Source organism: Hemitrygon akajei, chromosome 31, assembly GCF_048418815.1.
Source record: "Hemitrygon akajei chromosome 31, sHemAka1.3, whole genome shotgun sequence".
Classification (NCBI taxonomy): domain Eukaryota; kingdom Metazoa; phylum Chordata; class Chondrichthyes; order Myliobatiformes; family Dasyatidae; genus Hemitrygon; species Hemitrygon akajei.
This window is the reverse complement of record NC_133154.1, coordinates 30,584,579-30,597,626: the sequence shown is the minus strand read 5'-3', so window position 1 is coordinate 30,597,626 and position 13,048 is coordinate 30,584,579. Positions and strand designations below refer to the sequence as shown.

The 13,048-nt window shown below is 56.7% G+C and overlaps 1 protein-coding gene across 3 annotated transcripts in view; it reads right to left on the bottom strand.

Annotated features, from left to right (window-relative positions):
* The window catches only part of rusf1 (RUS family member 1), a 54,656-nt gene that overhangs the window by 31,022 nt on the left and 10,586 nt on the right, over window positions 1-13,048 (bottom strand). For all 3 annotated transcript variants that reach the window (XM_073033417.1, XM_073033414.1, XM_073033415.1), the window contains exon 2: window positions 11,921-12,075. In XM_073033417.1, coding sequence (XP_072889518.1) covers window positions 11,921-12,075 — 155 coding nt within the window. The remainder of the gene's footprint in view (window positions 1-11,920; window positions 12,076-13,048) is intronic.

Sequence of the window (13,048 nt, the reverse complement as noted above, 5' to 3'; positions counted from 1 at the left end):
CATCCCTACTCACCCCCTGAGGTGGGGGACTTGCCAGTAATTACTGCCCATCCCTACTCACCCCCTGAGGTGGGGGACCTTGCCAGTAATTACTGCCCATCCCTAATCACCCCCTGAGGTGGGGACTTGCCAGTAATTATTGCCCATCCCTACTCACCCCCTGAGGTGGGGGACTTGCCAGTAATTACTGCCATCCCTACTCACCCCCTGAGGTGGGGGACTTGCCAGTAATTACTGCCCATCCCCTACTCACCCCCTGATGTGGGGGACTTGCCAGTAATTACTGCCCATCCCTACTCACCCCCTGAGGTGGGGGACTTGCCAGTAATTACTGCCCATCCCTACTCACCCCCTGAGGTGGGGGACTTGCCAGTAATTATTGCCCATCCCTACTCACCCCCTGAGGTGGGGGACTTGCCAGTAATTACTGCCATCCCTACTCACCCCCTGAGGTGGGGGACGTCAGTAATTACTGCCCATCCCTACTCACCCTCTGAGGTGGGGGACTTGCCAGTAATTACTGCCCATCCCCTACTCACCCCCCTGAGGTGGGGGACGTCAGTAATTACTGCCCATCCCTACTCACCCTCTGAGGTGGGGGACTTGCCAGTAATTACTGCCCATCCCTACTCACCCCCTGAGGTGGGGGACGTCAGTAATTACTGCCCATCCCTACTCACCCCCTGAGGTGGGGGACTTGCCAGTAATTACTGCCCATCCCTACTCACCCCCTGAGGTGGGGGACGTCAGTAATTACTGCCCATCCCTACTCACCCCCTGAGGTGGGGGACTTGCCAGTAATTACTGCCCATCCCCTACTCACCCCCTGAGGTGGGGGACGTCAGTAATTACTGCCCATCCCTACTCACCCCCTGAGGTGGGGGACTTGCCAGTAATTACTGCCCATCCCTACTCACCCCCTGAGGTGGGGGACTTGCCAGTAATTACTGCCCATCCCTACTCACCCCCTGAGGTGGGGGACTTGCCAGTAATTATCGCCCATCCCTACTCACCCCCTGAGGTGGGGGACTTGCCAGTAATTACTGCCCATCCCTACTCACCCCCTGAGGTGGGGGACGTCAGTAATTACTGCCCATCCCTACTCACCCCCTGAGGTGGGGGACTTGCCAGTAATTACTGCCCACATCCCTACTCACCCCAAGAAGTGGGGGACTTGCCAGTAATTACTGCCCATCCCGACTCACCCTCTGAGGTGGGGGACTTGCCAGTAATTACTGCCCATCCCTACTCACCCCCTGAGGTGGGGGACTTGCCAGTAATTACTGTTCATTCCTACTCACCCCCTGAGGTGGGGGACTTGCCAGTAATTACTGCCCATCCCTACTCACCCCCTGAGGTGGGGGACTTGCCAGTAATTACTGCCCATCCCTACTCACCCCCTGAGGTGGGGGACTTGCCAGTAATTACTGCCCATCCCTACTCACCCCCTGAGGTGGGGGACTTGCCAGTAATTATTGCCCATCCCTACTCACCCCCTGAGGTGGGGGACTTGCCAGTAATTACTGCCCATCCCTACTCACCCCCTGAGGTGGGGACTTGCCAGTAATTACTGCCCATCCCTACTCACCCCCTGAGGTGGGGGACTTGCCAGTAATTACTGCCCATCCCTACTCACCCCCTGAGGTGGGGGACTTGCCAGTAATTACTGTTCATCCCTACTCACCCCCTGAGGTGGGGGACTTGCCAGTAATTACTGCCCATCCCTACTCACCCCCTGAGGTGGGGGACTTGCCAGTAATTACTGCCCATCCCTACTCACCCCCTGAGGTGGGGGACTTGCCAGTAATTACTGCCCATCCCTACTCACCCCCTGAGGTGGGGGACTTGCCAGTAATTACTGCCCATCCCTACTCACCCCCTGAGGTGGGGGACTTGCCAGTAATTATTGCCCATCCCTACTCACCCCCTGAGGTGGGGGACTTGCCAGTAATTACTGCCCATCCCGACTCACCCCCTGAGGTGGGGGACTTGCCAGTAATTACTGCCCATCCCTACTCACCCCCCTGATGTGGGGGACTTGCCAGTAATTATTGCCCATCCCTACTCACCCCCTGAGGTGGGGGACTTGCCAGTAATTATTGCCCATCCCTACTCACCCCCTGAGGTGGGGGACTTGCCAGTAATTACTGCCCATCCCTACTCACCCCCTGAGGTGGGGGACTTGCCAGTAATTACTGCCCATCCCTACTCACCCCCTGAGGTGGGGACTTGCCAGTAATTACTGCCCATCCCTACTCACCCCCCTGAGGTGGGGGACTTGCCAGTAATTACTGCCCATCCCTACTCACCCCCTGTGGTGGGGGACTTGCCAGTAATTACTGCCCATCCCGACTCACCCTCTGAGGTGGGGGACTTGCCAGTAATTACTGCCCATCCCTACTCACCCCCTGAGGTGGGGGGACTTGCCAGTAATTACTGCCCATCCCTACTCACCCCCTGAGGTGGGGGACTTGCCAGTAATTATTGCCCACATCCCTACTCACCCCCTGAGGTGGGGGACTTGCCAGTAATTACTGCCCATCCCGACTCACCCTCTGAGGTGGGGGACTTGCCAGTAATTACTGCCCATCCCTACTCACCCCCTGAGGTGGGGGACTTGCCAGTAATTACTGCCCATCCCTACTCACCCCCTGAGGTGGGGGACTTGCCAGTAATTACTGACCATCCCTACTCACCCCCTGAGGTGGGGGACTTGCCAGTAATTATCGCCCATCCCTACTCACCCCCTGAGGTGGGGGACTTGCCAGTAATTACTGACCATCCCTACTCACCCCCTGAGGTGGGGGACTTGCCAGTAATTACTGACCATCCCTACTCACCCCCTGAGGTGGGGGGACTTGCCAGTAATTACTGACCATCCCTACTCACCCCCTGAGGTGGGGGACTTGCCAGTAATTACTGACCATCCTACTCACCCCCTGAGGTGGGGGACTTGCCAGTAATTACTGACCATCCCTACTCACCCCCTGAGGTGGGGGACTTGCCAGTAATTACTGACCATCCCTACTCACCCCCTGAGGTCGGGGGACTTGCCAGTAATTACTGACCATCCCTACTCACCCCCTGAGGTGGGGGACTTGCCAGTAATTACTGACCATCCCTACTCACCCCCTGAGGTGGGGGACTTGCCAGTAATTACTGACCATCCCTACTCACCCCCTGAGGTGGGGGACTTGCCAGTAATTACTGCCCATCCCTACTCACCCCCTGAGGGTGGGGGACTTGCCAGTAATTACTGCCCATCCCTACTCACCCCCTGAGGTGGGGGACTTGCCAGTAATTACTGACCATCCCTACTCACCCCCTGAGGTGGGGGACTTGCCAGTAATTATCGCCCATCCCTACTCACCCCCTGAGGTGGGGGACTTGCCAGTAATTACTGACCATCCCTACTCACCCCCTGAGGTGGGGGACTTGCCAGTAATTACTGCCCATCCCTACTCACCCCCCTGAGGTGGGGGGACTTGCCAGTAATTACTGCCCATCCCTACTCACCCCCTGAGGTGGGGGACTTGCCAGTAATTACTGCCCATCCCGACTCACCCCTCTGAGGTGGGGGACTTGCCAGTAATTATTGCCCATCCCCTACTCACCCCCTGAGGTGGGGGACTTGCCAGTAATTACTGCCCATCCCTACTCACCCCCTGAGGTGGGGGACTTGCCAGTAATTACTGCCCCACATCCCTACTCACCCCCTGAGGTGGGGGACGCCAGTAATTACTGCCCACATCCCTACTCACCCCCTGAGGTGGGGGACTTGCCAGTAATTACTGCCCATCCCTACTCACCCCCTGAGGTGGGGGACTTGCCAGTAATTACTGACCATCCCTACGCACCCCCTGAGGGGGGAGACTTGCCAGTAATTATTGCCCATTCCCTACTCACCCCCTGAGGTGGGGGACTTGCCAGTAATTACTGTTCATCCCTACTCACCCCCTGAGGTGGGGGACTTGCCAGTAATTATTGCCCATCCCTACTCACCCCCTGAGGTGGGGGACTTGCCAGTAATTACTGCCCATCCCTACTCACCCCCTGAGGTGGGGGACTTGCCAGTAATTACTGCCCATCCCTACTCACCCCCTGAGGTGGGGGACTTGCCAGTAATTATTGCCCATCCCTACTCACCCCCTGAGGTGGGGGACTTGCCAGTAATTACTGCCCATCCCTACTCACCCCCTGAGGTGGGGGACTTGCCAGTAATTATCGCCCACATCCCTACTCACCCCCTGAGGTGGGGGACTTGCCAGTAATTATTGCCCATCCCCTACTCACCCCCTGAGGTGGGGGACTTGCCAGTAATTACTGCCCATCCCTACTCACCCCAAGGTGGGGGACTTGCCAGTAATTATCGCCCACATCCCTACTCACCCCCTGAGGTGGGGGACTTGCCAGTAATTATCGCCCACATCCCTACTCACCCCGAGGTGGGGGACTTGCCAGTAATTACTGCCCATCCCTACTCACCCCAAGGTGGGGGACTTGCCAGTAATTACTGCCCATCCCTACTCACCCCAAGGTGGGGGACTTGCCAGTAATTACTGCCCATCCCTACTCACCCCCCGAGGTGGGGGACTTGCCAGTAATTATTGCCCATCCCTACTCACCCCCTGAGGTGGGGGACTTGCTAGTAATTATTGCCCATCCCTACTCACCCCCCTGAGGTGGGGGACTTGCCAGTAATTACTGCCCATCCCTACTCACCCCCCTGAGGTGGGGGACTTGCCAGTAATTACTGCCCATCCCTACTCACCCCCTGAGGTGGGGACTTGCCAGTAATTACTGCCCATCCCTACTCACCCCCTGAGTTGGGGACGTCAGTAATTACTGCCCATCCCTACTCACCCCCTGAGGTGGGGGGACTTGCCAGTAATTACTGCCCATCCCTACTCACCCACTGAGTTGGGGGACGCCAGTAATTACTGCCCATCCCTACTCACCCCCTGAGGTGGGGGACTTGCCAGTAATTACTGCCCATCCCTACTCACCCACTGAGGTGGGGGACTTGCCAGTAATTACTGCCCATCCCTACTCACCCCCTGAGGTGGGGGACTTGCCAGTAATTACTGCCCATCCCGACTCACCCTCTGAGGTGGGGGACTTGCCAGTAATTACTGCCCATCCCTACTCACCCCCTGAGGTGGGGGACTTGCAGTAATTATTGCCCATCCCTACTCACCCCCTGAGGTGGGGGACTTGCCAGTAATTACTGCCCATCCCTACTCACCCCCTGAGGTGGGGGACTTGCCAGTAATTACTGCCCATCCCTACTCACCCCCTGAGGTGGGGGACTTGCCAGTAATTATTGCCCATCCCTACTCACCCTCTGAGGTGGGGGACTTGCCAGTAATTACTGTTCATCCCTACTCACCCCCCTGAGGTGGGGGACTTGCCAGTAATTACTGCCCATCCCTACTCACCCCCTGAGGTGGGGGACTTGCCAGTAATTACTGCCCATCCCTACTCACCCCCTGAGGTGGGGGACTTGCCAGTAATTATTGCCCATCCCTACTCACCCCCTGAGGTGGGGGACTTGCCAGTAATTACTGACCATCCCGACTCACCATCTGAGGTGGGGGACTTGCCAGTAATTACTGCCCATCCCTACTCACCCCCTGAGGTGGGGGACTTGCCAGTAATTACTGCCCATCCCTACTCACCCCCTGAGGTGGGGGACTTGCCAGTAATTACTGACCATCCCTACTCACCCCCTGAGGTGGGGGACTTGCCAGTAATTACTGCCCATCCCGACTCACCCCCTGAGGTGGGGGACTTGCCAGTAATTACTGCCCATCCCTACTCACCCCCTGAGGTGGGGGACTTGCCAGTAATTACTGCCCATCCCTACTCACCCCCTGAGGTGGGGGACTTGCCAGTAATTATTGCCCATCCCTACTCACCCCCTGAGGTGGGGGACTTGCCAGTAATTACTGACCATCCCTACTCACCCCCTGAGGTGGGGGACTTGCCAGTAATTACTGCCCATCCCTACTCACCCCCTGAGGTGGGGGACTTGCCAGTAATTACTGCCCATCCCTACTCACCCCCTGAGGTGGGGGACTTGCCAGTAATTATTGCCCATCCCTACTCACCCCCCTGAGGTGGGGGACTTGCCAGTAATTACTGACCATCCCTACTCACCCCCTGAGGTGGGGGACTTGCCAGTAATTACTGTTCATCCCTACTCACCCTCTGAGGTGGGGGACTTGCCAGTAATTATTGCCCATCCCTACTCACCCCCTGAGGTGGGGGACTTGCCAGTAATTACTGTTCATCCCTACTCACCCTCTGAGGTGGGGGACTTGCCAGTAATTATTGCCCATCCCTACTCACCCCCTGAGGTGGGGGACTTGCCAGTAATTACTGTTCATCCCTACTCACCCCCTGAGGTGGGGGACTTGCCAGTAATTATTGCCCATCCCTACTCACCCCCTGAGGTGGGGGACTTGCCAGTAATTATTGCCCATCCCTACTCACCCCCTGAGGTGGGGGACTTGCCAGTAATTACTGCCCATCCCTACTCACCCCCTGAGGTGGGGGACTTGCCAGTAATTATTGCCCATCCCTACTCACCCCCTGAGGTGGGGGACTTGCCAGTAATTACTGCCCATCCCTACTCACCCCCTGAGGTGGGGGACTTGCCAGTAATTACTGCCCACATCCCTACTCACCCCCTGAGGTGGGGGACTTGCCAGTAATTACTGCCCATCCCTACTCACCCCCTGAGGTGGGGGACTTGCCAGTAATTATTGCCCATCCCTACTCACCCCCTGAGGTGGGGGACGTCAGTAATTACTGCCCATCCCTACTCACCCCCTGAGGTGGGGGACTTGCCAGTAATTACTGCCCACATCCCTACTCACCCCCTGAGGTGGGGGACTTGCCAGTAATTACTGACCATCCCTACTCACCCCCTGAGGTGGGGGACTTGCCAGTAATTACTGCCCACATCCCTACTCACCCCCTGAGGTGGGGGACTTGCCAGTAATTACTGCCCACATCCCTACTCACCCCCTGAGGTGGGGGACTTGCCAGTAATTACTGCCCATCCCTACTCACCCCCTGAGGTGGGGGACTTGCCAGTAATTATTGCCCATCCCTACTCACCCCCTGAGGTGGGGGACTTGCCAGTAATTATTGCCCATCCCTACTCACCCCCTGAGGTGGGGGACTTGCCAGTAATTACTGCCCACATCCCTACTCACCCCCTGAGGTGGGGGACTTGCCAGTAATTACTGCCCATCCCTACTCACCCCCTGAGGTGGGGGACTTGCCAGTAATTATTGCCCATCCCTACTCACCCCCTGAGGTGGGGGACTTGCCAGTAATTATTGCCCATCCCTACTCACCCCCTGAGGGGGACTTGCCAGTAATTACTGCCCATCCCTACTCACCCCCTGAGGTGGGGGACTTGCCAGTAATTATTGCCCATCCCTACTCACCCCCTGAGGTGGGGGACTTGCCAGTAATTACTGTTCATCCCTACTCACCCCCTGAGGTGGGGGACTTGCCAGTAATTATTGCCCATCCCTACTCACCCCCTGAGGTGGGGGACTTGCCAGTAATTATTGCCCATCCCTACTCACCCCCTGAGGTGGGGGACGTCAGTAATTACTGCCCATCCCTACTCACCCCCTGAGATGTAATTACTGTTCATCCCTACTCACCCCCTGAGGTGGGGGACTTGCCAGTAATTACTGTTCATCCCTACTCACCCCCTGAGGTGGGGGACTTGCCAGTAATTACTGCCCATCCCTACTCACCCCCTGAGGTGGGGGACTTGCCAGTAATTATTGCCCATCCCTACTCACCCCCTGAGGTGGGGGACTTGCCAGTAATTACTGTTCATCCCTACTCACCCCCTGAGGTGGGGGACTTGCCAGTAATTATTGCCCATCCCTACTCACCCCCTGAGGTGGGGGACTTGCCAGTAATTACTGTTCATCCCTACTCACCCCCTGAGGTGGGGGACTTGCCAGTAATTACTGTTCATCCCTACTCACCCCCTGAGGTGGGGGACTTGCCAGTAATTATTGCCCATCCCTACTCACCCCCTGAGGTGGGGGACTTGCCAGTAATTACTGTTCATCCCTACTCACCCCCCTGAGGTGGGGGACTTGCCAGTAATTACTGCCCATCCCTACTCACCCCCTGAGGTGGGGGACTTGCCAGTAATTACTGCCCATCCCTACTCACCCCCTGAGGTGGGGGACTTGCCAGTAATTACTGCCCATCCCTACTCACCCCCTGAGGTGGGGGACTTGCCAGTAATTACTGTTCATCCCTACTCACCCCCTGAGGTGGGGGACTTGCCAGTAATTATTGCCCATCCCTACTCACCCCCTGAGGTGGGGGACTTGCCAGTAATTATTGCCCATCCCTACTCACCCCCTGAGGTGGGGGACTTGCCAGTAATTACTGCCCATCCCTACTCACCCCCTGAGGTGGGGGACTTGCCAGTAATTATTGCCCATCCCTACTCACCCCCTGAGGTGGGGGACTTGCCAGTAATTACTGTTCATCCCTACTCACCCCCTGAGGTGGGGGACTTGCCAGTAATTATCGCCCATCCCTACTCACCCCCTGAGGTGGGGGACTTGCCAGTAATTATCGCCCATCCCGACTCACCCTCTGAGGTGGGGGACTTGCCAGTAATTACTGTTCATCCCTACTCACCCCCTGAGGTGGGGGACTTGCCAGTAATTATCGCCCATCCCTACTCACCCCCTGAGGTGGGGGACTTGCCAGTAATTATCGCCCATCCCTACTCACCCCCTGAGGTGGGGGACTTGCCAGTAATTACTGCCCATCCCTACTCACCCCCTGAGGTGGGGGACTTGCCAGTAATTACTGCCCATCCCTACTCACCCCCTGAGGTGGGGGACTTGCCAGTAATTACTGCCCATCCCTACTCACCCCCTGAGGTGGGGGACTTGCCAGTAATTACTGCCCATCCCTACTCACCCCCTGAGGTGGGGGACTTGCCAGTAATTACTGCCCATCCCTACTCACCCCCTGAGGTGGGGGACGTCAGTAATTACTGCCCATCCCTACTCACCCCCTGAGGTGGGGGACTTGCCAGTAATTACTGCCCATCCCTACTCACCCCCTGAGGTGGGGGACTTGCCAGTAATTACTGCCCATCCCTACTCACCCCCTGAGGTGGGGGACTTGCCAGTAATTACTGCCCATCCCTACTCACCCCCTGAGGTGGGGGACTTGCCAGTAATTACTGCCCATCCCTACTCACCCCCTGAGGTGGGGGACGTCAGTAATTACTGCCCATCCCTACTCACCCCCTGAGGTGGGGGACTTGCCAGTAATTACTGCCCATCCCTACTCACCCCCTGAGGTGGGGGACTTGCCAGTAATTACTGCCCATCCCTACTCACCCCCTGAGGTGGGGGACGTCAGTAATTACTGCCCATCCCTACTCACCCCCTGAGGTGGGGGATTTGCCAGTAATTACTGCCCATCCCTACTCACCCCAAGGTGGGGGACTTGCCAGTAATTACTGACCATCCCTACTCACCCCCTGAGGTGGGGGACTTGCCAGTAATTACTGCCCATCCCTACTCACCCCCTGAGGTGGGGGACTTGCCAGTAATTACTGCCCATCCCGACTCACCCTCTGAGGTGGGGGACTTGCCAGTAATTACTGCCCATCCCTACTCACCCCCTGAGGTGGGGGACTTGCCAGTAATTACTGCCCACATCCCTACTCACCCCCTGAGGTGGGGGACTTGCCAGTAATTATTGCCCATCCCTACTCACCCCCTGAGGTGGGGGACTTGCCAGTAATTACTGCCCATCCCTACTCACCCTCTGAGGTGGGGGACTTGCCAGTAATTACTGACCATCCCTACTCACCCTCTGAGGTGGGGGACTTGCCAGTAATTACTGCCCATCCCTACTCACCCCCTGAGGTGGGGGACTTGCCAGTAATTATTGCCCATCCCTACTCACCCCCTGAGGTGGGGGACTTGCCAGTAATTACTGACCATCCCTACTCACCCTCTGAGGTGGGGGACTTGCCAGTAATTACTGCCCATCCCTACTCACCCCCTGAGGTGGGGGACTTGCCAGTAATTACTGCCCACATCCCTACTCACCCCCTGAGGTGGGGGACTTGCCAGTAATTATTGCCCATCCCTACTCACCCCCTGAGGTGGGGGACTTGCCAGTAATTACTGCCCATCCCTACTCACCCCCTGAGGTGGGGGACTTGCCAGTAATTACTGCCCATCCCTACTCACCCCCTGAGGTGGGGGACTTGCCAGTAATTACTGCCCATCCCGACTCACCCTCTGAGGTGGGGGACTTGCCAGTAATTACTGCCCATCCCTACTCACCCCCTGAGGTGGGGGACTTGCCAGTAATTACTGCCCATCCCTACTCACCCCCTGAGGTGGGGGACTTGCCAGTAATTATTGCCCACATCCCTACTCACCCCCTGAGGTGGGGGACTTGCCAGTAATTACTGCCCATCCCTACTCACCCCCTGAGGTGGGGGACTTGCCAGTAATTATTGCCCACATCCCTACTCACCCCCTGAGGTGGGGGACTTGCCAGTAATTACTGCCCATCCCTACTCACCCCCTGAGGTGGGGGACTTGCCAGTAATTACTGCCCATCCCTACTCACCCCCTGAGGTGGGGGACTTGCCAGTAATTACTGCCCATCCCTACTCACCCCCTGAGGTGGGGGACTTGCCAGTAATTACTGCCCATCCCTACTCACCCCCTGAGGTGGGGGACTTGCCAGTAATTAGTGCCCATCCCTACTCACCCCCTGAGGTGGGGGACTTGCCAGTAATTACTGCCCATCCCGACTCACCCTCTGAGGTGGGGGACTTGCCAGTAATTAGTGCCCATCCCTACTCACCCCCTGAGGTGGGGGACTTGCCAGTAATTACTGCCCATCCCGACTCACCCTCTGAGGTGGGGGACTTGCCAGTAATTAGTGCCCATCCCTACTCACCCCCTGAGGTGGGGGACTTGCCAGTAATTAGTGCCCATCCCTACTCACCCCCTGAGGTGGGGGACTTGCCAGTAATTACTGCCCATCCCTACTCACCCCCTGAGGTGGGGGACTTGCCAGTAATTACTGTTCATCCCTACTCACCCCCTGAGGTGGGGGACTTGCCAGTAATTATTGCCCATCCCTACTCACCCCCTGAGGTGGGGGACTTGCCAGTAATTATCGCCCATCCCTACTCACCCCCTGAGGTGGGGGACTTGCCAGTAATTACTGTTCATCCCTACTCACCCCCTGAGGTGGGGGACTTGCCAGTAATTACTGCCCATCCCTACTCACCCCCTGAGGTGGGGGACTTGCCAGTAATTATTGCCCACATCCCTACTCACCCCCTGAGGTGGGGGACTTGCCAGTAATTATTGCCCATCCCTACTCACCCCCTGAGGTGGGGGACTTGCCAGTAATTATTGCCCACATCCCTACTCACCCCCTGAGGTGGGGGACTTGCCAGTAATTACTGTTCATCCCTACTCACCCCCTGAGGTGGGGGACTTGCCAGTAATTATCGCCCACATCCCTACTCACCCCCTGAGGTGGGGGACTTGCCAGTAATTACTGTTCATCCCTACTCACCCCCTGAGGTGGGGGACTTGCCAGTAATTATCGCCCACATCCCTACTCACCCCCTGAGGTGGGGGACTTGCCAGTAATTACTGCCCATCCCTACTCACCCCCTGAGGTGGGGGACTTGCCAGTAATTACTGCCCATCCCTACTCACCCCCTGAGGTGGGGGACTTGTCAGCATTTATCACACATCCTTCATCATCCCCTCGAGAAGATGGGTAATTTGCCAGCATTTGTTGCTCATCCCTAATCACCCCCATCCGTTGGTGTCGGGCAGCGCCCTCCTTTCCCACCACTCACCGAGATCCCTCTTGCCAAGGAGTTGGCCACTCGGCCCGTTTTCTCCTGCTTTCTCAGCAACCTCCCTTCCAGGTCGCGGATATAGTGGCGGGCCCCACCTCCACCATACTTCTCGCTGCAGAAAATGGCGCTGTCCATCCCAGGAATGGTGTGGTCTGGGGGATTGAAAGCAAGTGGTTAGCACTCACAGAGGGAGAGGGCTTAACTCAGTCATGGGGAGGGGTTAGTGGTCACAGAGAAAGAGGGGTTAACTCAATCAGAGGGGGAGGGGGGTTCATGGTCACAGCGGGGAGGTGTCAACTAATGTCAGATGGGGGGTTAATAGACAGAGGAGTTAACATACAGTAGAAGAGGGGTTATTTCAAAGGGGAAGGATTTAATATTCACAGGGGAGAGGAAGGGGTTAATGGTCACAGAGGTGGAGAGGATAACACACAAAGGAAAGGGTTAACATTCACTGGGGGAGTTAATTGGGGAGGGGGAGTTAACAGAGGAAGGGGTTAACTCGCCAGCAATGGAAGGGTCAATGGTCATGAAGAGAGTGAGGGAGGAAATAGGCAGAGGAGTAGAAGGAATGGGGAGAGGGGAGAATGAGGGAGAAAGGGAATGAGGAGGGGGAAAAGTAAATGGTCACGGAGAGTGAGGGAGGGAGAGATTAATGGTCATGAACGGGGAAGGAAAGGATTAACATGGTCGAGGGGAGGGAAGTGGAAGGGCAAGGAAAAGTGGGCAGAGAAGGGGAGCAAGGGAGTGGAATAGAGAAGATCTGCCGGGACACACTCCCAAAACTCCTCCCTTTCATTCCTCTCTCCCTTCAGGCCTCAATCCCTCTCCCTTTGCTCCATGATTATTACCCCACAAGACTACATCCTCTGCCCTTGACACTACTCCCTACACACACAAGGTTGTATAGCAGATGAAACCACTGTAGTGGACCATATTGAAGATAACAATGAGTCAGAGTTCAGGAAGGAGGTAGAGAGCCCAGTGACATGGTATCATGACAACACCACTTCCCTCAATGTCAGCAGAAGAGCTGGTCGTTGACTTCAGGAAGGTTGAGGGAAGGGTGGGAGGTTGTACACACTCCTGTGTACGTCAGTGGTGCTGAAGTTGTGAAAGTTGGCA